Source organism: Bos taurus, chromosome 7, assembly GCF_002263795.3.
Source record: "Bos taurus isolate L1 Dominette 01449 registration number 42190680 breed Hereford chromosome 7, ARS-UCD2.0, whole genome shotgun sequence".
Classification (NCBI taxonomy): domain Eukaryota; kingdom Metazoa; phylum Chordata; class Mammalia; order Artiodactyla; family Bovidae; genus Bos; species Bos taurus.
This window is the reverse complement of record NC_037334.1, coordinates 60,566,357-60,578,838: the sequence shown is the minus strand read 5'-3', so window position 1 is coordinate 60,578,838 and position 12,482 is coordinate 60,566,357. Positions and strand designations below refer to the sequence as shown.

The 12,482-nt window shown below is 46.5% G+C and overlaps 1 protein-coding gene across 3 annotated transcripts in view; it reads right to left on the bottom strand.

The window, feature by feature from the left end:
* Nucleotides 1-12,482, bottom strand: part of ABLIM3 (actin binding LIM protein family member 3) — a 135,401-nt gene that overhangs the window by 62,252 nt on the left and 60,667 nt on the right. For all 3 annotated transcript variants that reach the window (XM_059888373.1, XM_059888374.1, NM_001099127.2), the window contains 2 exon segments: nucleotides 10,409-10,592; nucleotides 8,061-8,173 (listed from right to left, as the gene is read on the bottom strand). In XM_059888373.1, coding sequence (XP_059744356.1) covers nucleotides 8,061-8,173; nucleotides 10,409-10,592 — 297 coding nt within the window.

The window sequence follows — 12,482 nt, the reverse complement described above, 5'->3', positions numbered from 1 at the left end:
CAAGCTTAGGTTCTACTTTTTCTCACCTTTAGGCTCACATGCTCAATGGTTTGTGATTTGTGTGCTTTTGGTTACACCTATTCTCTTGGCTAGCACCATGCTCAACACACAGTAAGAACTTAGAGCAGGACTCGTCAACCGGTCTTTCAGTTGTAGAGCAGTATTAATGCGAGATAAGGGGTCGCAGCAACCGCCGGGGTCTCCGCTGTCTCGCGTAAAAAAAAAAAAAAAAAGAACTTAGAGCAGATGTGCTGAATGAGCAGCCCTCCTAGCACCCAGGCAAAGGATATAACTTACACGCACACCTCCTCCCTTAGAGTCTGAAATGCAGTACTTGGATGCAATCTCAAAAACGACAGAACGATCTCTATTCATTTCCAAGGCAAACCATTCAATATCACAGTAATCCAAGTCTACGCCCTAACCAGTAACGCTGAAGAAGCTGGAACGGTTGAACGGTTCTATGAAGTTGAATGGTTCTATGAAGACCTACAAGACCTTTTAGAATTAACACCCCAAAAAGATGTCCTTTTCATTACAGGGGACTGGAATGCAAAAGTAGGAAGTCAAGAAACACCTGGAGTAACAGGCAAATTTGGCCTTGGAATAAGGAATGAAGCAGGGCAAAGGCTAATACAGTTTTGCCAAGAGAACGCACTGGTCATAGCAAACATCCTCTTCCAACAACACAAGAGAAGACTCTACGCATGGACATCACCAGATGGTTAACACCGAAATCAGATTGATTATATTCTTTGCAGCCAAAGATGGAGAAGCTCTATACAGTCAACAAAAACAAGACCAGGAGCTGATTTTGGCTCAGATCATGAACTCCTTATTGCCAAATTCAGACTTAAATTGAAGAAAGTACAGAAAACCACTAGACCATTCAGGTATGACCTAAATCAAATCCCTTATGATTATACAGTGGAAGTGAGAAATAGATTTAAGGGACTAGATCTGATAGATAGACTGCCTGATGAACTATGGACTGAGGTTTGTGACATTGTACAGGAGACAGGGAGCAAGACCATCTCCATGGAAAAGAAATGCAAAAAAGCAAAATGGCTGTCTGGGGAGGCCTTACAAATAGCTGTGAAAAGAAGAGAAGCGAAAAGCAAAGGAGAAAAGGAAAGATATAAGCATCTGAATGCAGAGTTCCAAAGAACAGCAAGAAGAGATAAGAAAGCCTTCCTCAGCAATCAAAGCAAAGAAATAGAGGAAAACAACAGAATGGGAAAGACTAGAGATCTCTTCAAGAAAATTAGAGATACCAAGGGAACATTTCATGCAAAGATGGGCTCAATAAAGGACAGAGATGGTATGGACCTAACAGAAGCAGAAGGTATTAAGAAGAGGTGGCAAGAATACACAGAAGAACTGTACAAAAAAGATCTTCACAACCAAGATAATCACGATGGTGTGATCACTCACCTAGAGCCAGACATCCTGGAATGTGAAGTCAAGTGGGCCTTAGAACGCATCACTATGAACAAAGCTAGTGGAGGTGATGGAATTTCAGTTGAGCTCTTTCAAATCCTGAAAGATGATGCTGTGAGAGTGCTGCACTCAATATGCCAGCAAATTTGGAAAACTCAGCAGTGGCCACAGGACTGGAAAGGGTCAGTTTTCATTCTAATCCCAAAGAACGGCAATGCCAAAGAATGCTCAAACTACCACATAATTGCACTCATCTCACATACTAGTAAAGTAATGCTCAAAATTCTCCAAGCCAGGCTTCAGCAGTACATGAAACGTGAACTTCCAGACGTTCAAGCTGGTTTTAGAAAAGGCAGAGGAACCAGAGATCAAATTGCCAACATCCGCTGGATCATGGAAAAAGCAAGAGAGTTCCAGAAAAACATCTACTTCTGCTTTATTGACTATGCCAAAGCCTTTGACTGTGTGGATCACAATAAACTGTGGAAAACTCTGAAAGAGATGGGAATACCAGACCACCTGACCTGCCTCTTGAGAAATCTGTATGCAGGTCAGGAAGCAACAGTTAGAACTGGACATGGAACAACAGACTGGTTCCAAATAGGAAAAGGAGTACGTCAAGGCTGTATATTGTCACCCCGTTTATTTAACTTTTATGCAGAGCACATCATGAGAAACACTGGGCTGGAAGAAGCACAAGCTGGAATCAAGATTGCTGGGAGAAATATCAATAACCTCAGATATGCAGATGACACCACCCTTATGGCAGAAAGTGAAGAGGAATTCAAAAGCCTCTTGATGAAAGTGAAAGTGGAGAGTGAAAAAGTTGGCTTAAAGCTCAACATTCAGAAAAAGAAGATCATTGCATCTGGTCCCATCACTTCATGGCAAATAGATGGGGAAACAGTGGAAACAGTGTCAGACTTTATTTTTCTGGGCTCCAAAATCACTGTAGATGGTGACTGCAGCCATGAAATTAAAAGACGCTTACTCCTTGGAAGGAAAGTTATGACCAACCTAGATAGCATATTCAAAAGCAGAGACATTACTTTGCCAACAAAGGTCCATATAGTCAAGACTGTGGTTTTTCCAGTGGTCATGTATGGATGTGAGAGTTGGGACTGTGAAGAAAGCTGAGCGCCGAAGAATTGATGCTTTTGAACTGTGGTGTTGGAGAAGACTTTGAGAGTCCCTTGGACTGCAAGGAGATCCAACCAGTCCATTCTAAAGGAGATCAGCCCTGGGTATTCTTTGGAAGGAATGATGCTGAAGCTGAAACTCCAGTACTTTGGCCACCTCACGCGAAGAGTTGACTCATTGGAAAAGACTCTGATGCTGGGAGCAATTGGGGGCAGGGGGAGAAGGGGACGACAGAGTATGAGATGGCTGGATGGCATCACCGACTCGATGGACGTGAGTTTGAGTGAACTCCAGGAGTTGGTGATGGACAGGGAGGCCTGGCGTGCTGCAATTCATGGGGTTGCAAAGAGTTGGACACGACTGAGCAACTGAACTGAACTGAACTGAACAAACCAAACATCTGCCTCCCCAAGCAGTGAGGGTTAAAGAGTCTGATGAGGTTGTTCCAGAGCAGAAAGGCACCCTTGCTCTCCATTTCCATCACCCTGGATCATGCACTGAGGCCAATAGCATGTAGGGGGGCCCAGAGGCTGCTTGTTGCTCAATAACATCTAGGGAGGGGCAGGAAATGGAGGCAGGTCAGAGGTACTTGGGAGATGCTGGGAATTCAGGCTTAGCTGACCGGATGTCCCACTCTGGAGGAGGAAAGGGTCAAGGGGCAATGTTTACCAGAGCACAGGCCCCCTTCTTGGCACCAAAGGCAAATGCACACTTGGGAGCAGTAGAGGAGGAGAGAGACACACAGCAAGTTGGGAGAGGTTGGCTGAAGCTCTCTCATCCAGCTCGAAGCCAGTCCTGGAGAAGAGATGAGGCATCTGTGCCTCTAGGAAGGGGGTGTGTCCGGCAAGCTGTGGAAAGTCTGGGCCCTGATGAAGTGTGTGTATGAGTCAGCTCCCATAGTCCACGCCTTTTGGCTGCACAGCACCTTTCTAATGTCTCTTAGCACAAGCTGGGGGCAAGAAGGTCTCCCATTGCAAAATGCTTCAAGTCCCAGGGCTTCAAACGGGGGCTGGTAGAACAGATTTAGGATTTCTTTCTTTTCCTTTTTTTTCTCCTGGAATAAGTCAACTTCCACTCCATCCCAATCACAGTCTTTGGATGTCATTGTTTAGAGGTCAGTACCCCCTCTTCTTTTATAGATAGGGCCTCTGAAATGACTTGTCCATGCTCTGTATAGGAAAACCCGAGGGCTCAGGCATCTGGTCCAGCTTTCTAGGCCATAGGTGCTGAATTTGTGTCTCTGTGGGCTTTCTTGATAGGGTTAAATGATTCCATAGAGGCTCAGAGTTCACATCAAAGTCCCACCCAGCAGAGTAATCCTCAGCATTCTCAACAGGTGGGCATCTTCCTCTAAATCACTGCCTTCCGGGGTAAGCAGCTCACCCCCTCTTGCCTCTGGACAGGTATGACTGTCATGATGGCCTTTTTAATATGAAACTGAGGCCTGAATTCTTGTGACACCCCCTCTTTTAAGCAACCAAGGATTATCTACCTCTTACCCTAAATGTGTTTCTTCAAATCTTTTATGACAACTACAGTTTCTCGCTTCTCCTTTATCTCCTGCACTTCACTTTTCCTTGCTTGACATGGTCTGAGCAAATTCACTTGTAGATTCCATGGAGATAGAGAAGTTACTGGCTAACACCACCATTGTCTACCTTACTCAAAGAGTTGCATCCTTTTGTGGCCACAAAAGAGATGAGCTCCATCTCTTTAAGTTGCAGTGACACATTTGATATGAATTGGCATCTTGAATTAAAATTTAGGAGATGGTACAGTAGAGTGGTTAGGTTGAGCTGAGAGGTTAGAGTGAGTGGGGGGAGGCTGGCCAAGGGGAGAATCCCAGCTCCCCAGCTGATTACTTGTGCAACTGTTCAGGTCCAGCTTCCTCATCTGAACATGACTGGTGTGAAGATGAACTGAAGTCAGGCCTGGAAGGACTTTGCACAGTGCCGGGCATGTATGTACCCAATAAGTGGTTCTTATCATTATTATTCCACATTCTCATGGTTTTAACTCATACTCTGTACATTATCCAATCTCTGATATGAGGTCAGAAGCAGTATCTCTGATGTAGGGAAGGCCTGCTAATTCCTCCAGAGAACTCTGGCACAACTATTCCACATTTTTTTTTTTTTCATATTATATTGCTCATCCTCCACTCAACTGGCTTCAGATGAAGGATCTTTACCAGGATCTTTTTCTCCCCTCTTCTTCCAACTTTTACTTATGACCAACACTGGAGCTTCAGGCACTGCATCCGGGAGCCCATGGACCCGGTGTAATAAGCAAGGTCAGGACACACCCTGTCCCAAGCTGGATTCTGCACAGCCAGCTGTCCACTCCATTCCTCATACATTCTTCTTTATTCCAAAATTACCACCTTCAGCTGGCAATAAGCACGATGCACCTGCTCCTCCTAAATCCCTCCGTTTACTGGAATCTCTGAAGACCCCAGACAGTTATTTTTAGCTTTTTCTGACTGTGTCATTCCTTACAGCAAAAATAGGTGGGTGTGTGCGTCATAGCAAGCTCCCCACCTTGTTTTAGGCAACTAATCCAGAAAGACAGGACCCTTCCTCTTAGCAAGTCATGTCTCTGGTATAGGGTGTTAAGGGAGTAGGCTCCAAAGCCAGACTTGCCTAGGCTCACACTCTGGTCCCATTACCATTATCTGAGTGACCTTTGACACTCTTAGAGTATCTGGTTTCTTATCTAAAAACCATTGCTCTTGTCTCCCTCATAGAGTTGTGGTAATGATTCAGTGAGATGTTTAGAAAACTTAGTGCAGTACCGACAATAGTAATGGCCAGTCAATGCTAGCAGCCGTGATGGCAGTGGTTTTGGTGGTGATGGTACTACTGCGCTGATTCTTTGCAGTGAGGTCTGTGCAGTGCCTGGCACTAGGAATAGTCAGTCAGTGTTAGCAGTGGTGATGGTATGTTGGTGATGGTGGTGGTGATGGCAATGGTGCTGGTGATGTTCTGCCCCCGATTCTTCTCAGCGAGGTCTGTGAAGAAACAGTTCTCCTGCCTGTGATAAGTAACATGATTCCCATCTCTTAACAGTTCCCAAGTATTCTTGATCTCTTCTGAGTAGATACAGATTCTGCTTTTCCACAGTGTCTTGACATTCCAGGAATGAAAATTCACACTCCTCTGGCTCAAAAATACAGCAAGTTTTTCGTCCTTAATTTTCCTTTTCCAAGCTATGTTTGTCATCTTAGCACTCTTCTGAATCTTGTTTCAGTTTCCTCCATCCTCGAGGGACTCAGAAGCCTTTCCAACCTCCCCTCGAGTCAGGAGACTACTTCGTGTTTGCAGCATGGACAGTGACCACCTTTGGGGAAAGAACATTTCTCTGAAACATATTCCCCACAGATCCACACATTGATGTCTAGACTTCGTGAGTAGCAAGAGGAGCCATGATCCTCAGCATTCCCCTGGAGACTGCCCACATGCTCACTGTTCTTCTGTACTGACTCTTCTTTCCCTTCTTCCACCTCCTGATCTGAAGAATTATGGTGGAGACATTTAACAGCCTCTCCTCGTGGACATGCTCCCATGCAGGCCTCCCACACGCAGCTGAGGAAATCTCCCACCTGCCTGAGATCCCCAAGGCACACAGTAACACACAACACAAGCTGAGTGAAATAACAGCAGATTCAGGAATTTATTCTCAGTTCTCCTCTGGCATGTTTTCTAGATTAGACCGCCAAGCCAACAAAACCCCTCACTTTATATTTAGAGAGCAGTTTACACACTATGATGTATGTTAGTCTGATTGCTGAATTTGCTTTCCACCAAGTTGGGTAAACTGAGCCACAAGGGAGGCTGCATGACAGGTATGCATCACACAGAAGGAACACAGCCTCCTGACTCTAGCTGGCTTCTCTCTATGGCCTCACATGTGGTCTCACTGGTGTCCGGGTACCTGAGCAGCATTCCAGACTTGCTGTCATTCTGGATGATGCTTTCAAGCAGTTAGGAAGGATAACTGTGTGCACTCAGCCTTAGCCACCTCGAGATGGAAACCTGCTCAGAGCAGCAAATTTTTCTTGATCCCCACCAAAGACACTGAAGGAAGGTCTAGGAACAGGTCTGAATCAACTGAAAGGAGGGAAGGATGATGGAGGGAGCACCCCCTCCAACAGGCTCCCTTGCTATTAGAGCCTCCGGGAGCTGAGTCCTGCTGACTTGGGGGAGTTGGTTCTATGCTCACCCTCCTCGAGTGGACACAGCCCAGCATGTTGATTCTGCTGGTGCTGTGGTTGACAGCCCCTACATGGCACAGTGATGCAGCACAGGACCCTAATGGGCTTTCACTGATTCTGCTGACAAGGCCAGTGAGAGTGTCATGTAACATGAAAGAATGCTGGAGCCTAACCTGGCTTTGGAGAAGGCGATGGCACCCCACTCCAGTACTCTTGCCTGGAAAATCCCATGGATGGAGGAGCCTGGTGGTCTGCAGTCCATGGGGTCGTGAAGAGTTGGACACGACTGAGCGACTTCACTTTCACGCATTGGAGAAGGAAATGGCAACCCACTCCAGTGTTCTTGCCTGGAGAATCCCAGGGACAAGGGAGCCTGGTGGGCTGCCATCTGTGGGGTCGCACAGAGTCGGACACTACTGAAGTGACTTAGCAGCACAGCAACCTGGCTTATAAGACCCTGGGTGTGTGTGTGGGCACATGCAGTGAGGGGTCTGAGAAGGGCGTTTTGCAACAGTGATTTAGATATCTTACAGCTAGACAAGCTGGAATGGAATGGACATTCCACAAATTAGAATGACTGTTCTAAGGTACACCTCTGATTCTCAGCTTCCCTCCATGCCCCAACCTGTATTTTAGTGATAGAACATGACCTTTATGAGTAGTTCTCAGTTTTAGGAGCAGCGAATGAATCATTCAGGAAGCTTCTTACGGTCATATATTTCTAGGTCCCATTCCTATAAGTCCAAAATGGGCCTAGAAATCTGTATTTTCGCCAGTTTTGCAGTGAAGCTAATGCTGCAGTCCACAGGACACACCCTAAGAGACACTAAACACAGCCCTTGTGGCTTTCTCCCATATTCCATCTTTTGCTAAGATATGTCTGCATATAGTCTTTTGGGGAATTTTAAGAATTGAGAGCCACTGGTGGAAAACACCTGATCAGCTCTGTTGGGGTGCTCCAGGCAGCATGGACCAGAGGGGAGACAAGCAGGCCCGCTCATCCCAGGAGAACCACCCAAGCGGCTGAAACATGGCCCAGGCCATCCCTGTTTACTGTTGGGCAGCCTGTTTTTCCTGCATTTGTATGTAGGTAAGCTCATGAGTCTGGGCTGTCTGCCAACTGGGTCATACTTCAGGAGTCCTCCAGGGTGGGAACTGCCCCCACTTCCCTCCAGGCTGCAGAAGGGAAATGGTCAGTGAAACTGGGACAGGGGAGCCCTGGGAGATGTGCTTGCAGAGGGGGAAGCACCCAGCGGGGAGGACTCACGGCTTGGTCCGCGGATCTTGATGGGCTTACTGCTGGTCATGGACTGGGAGCACGTCTGACATAAGCATTCCTTCCCACTGAAGGTCACCTTGTCTCCAATGGGGAAAGGCTTCCTGTGAGGAGGAGGAAGAAGAAATTCAACACCTCCTCTCCAGAGGGCTGTGTGTCTATAGGTGACTTGATGACATGTACTTGAAGATCTCTGGTAGCACATACAGCACATATAGAGTACCAGCGACATTCACAGGCTGTTCCCGAGGCAGAGCTAAACCACTCAGTCAGGATCAGGACTGTAAGGAGATCCAGTTGGGCCATTTACATGATTTTTAAACATTGGGAAAATCACAACACTTATTTGAGCTTACATTTCTCCTCTATACAACGGTGGTGGTGGTGGCTTAGTCGCAAAGTCGTGTCTGACTCTTGTGACCCCATGGACTATAGCCTAGAAGGCTCCTCTGTCCATGGAATTCTCCAGGCAAGAATATTGGAGTGGGTTTCTATTTCCTTCTAGACAATAAAGAGGCTAAAAGCTCGTCTCAGGTGTGCTTCCTTCTGGAAGGATGTCTTCCCAACTTGACCTATCCCTGTATGTCAGGCAGAACTCAATTCAATTTGCCAAAATGTCTTCCTTTTACTCCCCAGGAATCTTAGACACCCATAGAGAACCTCTTCCTCTGCTCATCTGCCTTTGAACAGTTGGGAGTTCCATAGCTCAGGAATCTCAAGCTTGTCCTGTCCTGCCTCCCTAACTAAATATAAACTGTTTAGAACCCTCAGCACAGCCAATCCCATCACGCAGCAGCTCTTGCTCATGTAGTCTAGAATGGCTGTTAACATGGGTTCTGAGCACACGGCCCTAAGCCTGCCGTGGTTCTACTGCCCTTACATTAGCGACATGAACAATGGAGCGAGTGCTGGGGACGGGGGAGCTGTGCTCTTGTCACAGCCCAGGCACTCACTACCAGTAAAAGGACATGGATCATGACCTTGAGAAGACACCTCACCTCCATGGGGCTTCACAAAACCTCCACTTTATACTATATGGACCCTACTGTGCAAACTTCCAATGGTTCTGGCATTCTAGGACCTAAGGCCCAGGTTTTAAGGGCTGGATGAAAGAATGAATGCCACTGAATGATATTTTCTTAGGCACTGTGCCATTAGTCTCAGTCAAAAACTCCAAGTGGTTAATAATTCTAACTGGTAACAAAGAGGTGGTTATTTTATGAGAAGAATAACTGATCTATAAATTACTTTCCCTATTAAAAAGTACATACATATACTCCAATAGTGCTTTACTTATGACTTAGAGCAGTCCATTAAATGTTAAAATATTGGTGGACAGGGTTGAGGTTTTCTTTATTTTTTGTCTCCTTAATATGGTATTTGGTATACAGTGGGTCCTTAAGGTACATTTGCTAAGTTAACAAGTGATGGGGATGCTTGGGGTAGGGAGGAGGCAGATGGTGAGCTTTCCATCACCTATCAAAGGTCTTGAGAAAGGAGAGAGTAACATGGAAACATATACACTACCATATATAAAATAGATAGCCAATGGGAATTTGCTGTATGACTCAGGGAACTCAAACCAGGGCTCTGTAACAGCCTAGAGGGATGGGATGAGGTGGACGGTGGGAAGGAGGTTCAAGAGTGGGGCGGGGGGGACATAGGTATACCTATGGCTGATTCATGTTGATGTATGGCAGAAACCAACACAATATTGTAAAGTATTATCCTTCAATTAAAAATAAATTGTAAAGTCTTGAGGAGGTGGATGATGAACATTATGATAAAGAAAAGAATAATAAAATCAGACACAATTTGGTACCAGTCACTGAGCAGGTATCATCTCATTTATTTTCCTGAAAACCTAGTGAAGTTGGACTGGTTTTGGTGCCCATTTTACCAATGAAGCTGAGGCTTACAGAGGTGGGATCACCTCCAGGGTTGTGGAGGAAGGCTATAAATAGACATCCCAGGACCACATGTGGCTGAGGATGTGAGAGCCTGAGCCAGACCTGTGGATTCCACACTGAGTATTGAGAGGCCATGGCACTCAGTGGTTCCTTTGGGGCCTTTTGATGGGAAAAAGGAGACTTGAGTGTAGGGGCTCAGATCTTTACTCTGCCTTCATCTTGGGACAAACTAGTGTTTTGTATTAGACCACATCTAACAGACAGGATTCAGCTGCTAAATGTTCAAAACCATTTGCTTGTCAAGTCCTCCCACCCCTGAGATTCTAGGAATGAAAGTGTTCACCTCGAGATCTGCCTGGGAAAGGCCATTTCTTCCCTTCCCCAGGGACCGAGGCAGGGGGCCCCAGCCCTCACTGGCCACCCACTCACTTGCACAAGCTGCACACGAAGCACTTGGGGTGGTAGGTGCGGCCCAGCGCGGAGATGACCTCGCCTGTGATGAAGTCCCGGCAGCTGTCGCAGCGGGTGCCGTAGAGCTGCTGGTAGTCCTGCGTGCAGATGTACTCCTGGTTCTTGAAGAAGAAGCCTGACTGGGCTAGGCCACAGCCACACACTTGAGGAAACAAGGGGGAAATAAAGGCAGGTGAGTCCAAGGAAGGGTCTGCGAGGAGGAGGCTCTTGCTGGGGATGAGGCTGGAGGCTGACTCAGTTACAAGCGACCAGAGAATGGTGACACATGGGAACTCACGGGCCTCTGGGGCCAGTGCTTCTTAAAGGATTGTCTGAAGATGACTTGCATCAGAATCACCTGGAAAACTTCTGGAGATGCAGCTGCCGGGGCCTGAATCAGACTCTCTGGGGTTGCAGAGCCTAGGCACCTGCATTTTTAGCACAACTCCCTGGCTGACCCTGATGCGCACTGACACCAGCCATGTTGTACAATCCTCTTAAGATATAGGCCATGCGGCTCACACAATGCAACACAGCTAGTGATACCATGATGTAATAAAAGAATTATTCAGTTAAAAATTACCTGGGCATTTCCTATGTGCACGAGTCTGTGCTAGATGAAGACAACTTAGAATGTCAATGGGATATATGATTTGAAGATTATAATCTGTCCGCATCATACTTTATAAAGTCTTTTGGGATATCCTGGTGGACAAGATGAAGTAATGTAGGACGGATAATAGAAGAGCACGTGGACATAATTATAGGTGTCTGAACAACTAAATCATGAGGGACCCCCTCCCCCAAAGGACTTAGAAATGTGGGGAATGAGATTTCCCTCTGAGAGTTATGAAATCAACACATAATGGGAAGAGCAGAAAGAGGCTAAGTTTCCTTCAAGATACCGAATGACTCTCAGGGCCACCAGAACTGCTGAGTATATTGATCCAGTTAAAACAAGGATGGGTCAGCCAGGAAAGGACCAGTCAGCAACAAAGGAAAGCAGCTGGAGAGCTCTTTCAAATCCCCCTCGTTCAGAGTTTGCATTCACCCTTGTCTGACAGTTTGACTTTCTACATAGGTTGCCTTTGGGAAGCAGCAGCTGGTCAGGGCAATGTGAACTGATACAACAGAGAGTTACAGCTCTTGTTTACGGTAATAAACAGGCACTTAGCTTTAATACATCGGTTTCCCAAAAATGTAGTTAGCCTGACTCAGCTTTATCAAGGACCTGGCCTGGACCGGGTGACATCACCTCAGTAAATACCCTCTCATTTTTAACAGGCAAAGTTGTTTTTCAAAAGCAGCTTGGTTAAAGGTAGGAGGGACTTCCAGGTGAATGTCAGAAGTATTTCACAAGTGTTTATTTACTCTGAAGGCCAGAGGTAGGATTAAAGGGCCAAGGTGAGCGAGCAGGGCAGCTTCAAAGTGAATTCACATGTCACAGCACCAGGGAAAACAGTCTAGGTCAGTGACAGACTCTACTCTGGAAGTCTGACGACCTGGTCTCTGGTCTTGTCACTGCCACTAACTCCCTGGGTGACAATGACCTTGGCTGTCTATAATCTGGGGCCTCTGTTCACTGCTATGCAAAAAGCAGAAACTGGACAAGAAATGACCTGAGATTTTCTTCTGATATTGACATCCTGTGAGTCTAGAAGAAGGAGAGCTTTATTCAGGGCTGACTATGTGTCTAAACACTTAAAACTCTGTATGAGGTAGAGCTGGAGGCCCATAGAGACCAGCCCTCTGGGCTGGCGAGTGGAGGAGGTGGTGGTGGAGGTAGCAAGTGGGGCAGGGTCCATCTTTCATCAGCATTCATGAAAACTCATCACATCAAACAATGCCTGGTCTGGAGGGCAGGCAAGGCCAGAGAACAGGCTGTTCTCGAGTGTGCAGGTGGCAGATCGATTGATGGCTGTGGAATTAGTTAGGTCATGGCCTATGACATCCCTGGAAAGAGCTCCTGTTTTTTCCCTTCTTTTCTCTCCTTTGTGTCCCCTGCCAACTCTACTCCCAGAGCCACCTCTCCCAGTGGAGAAAACCAGGAGGC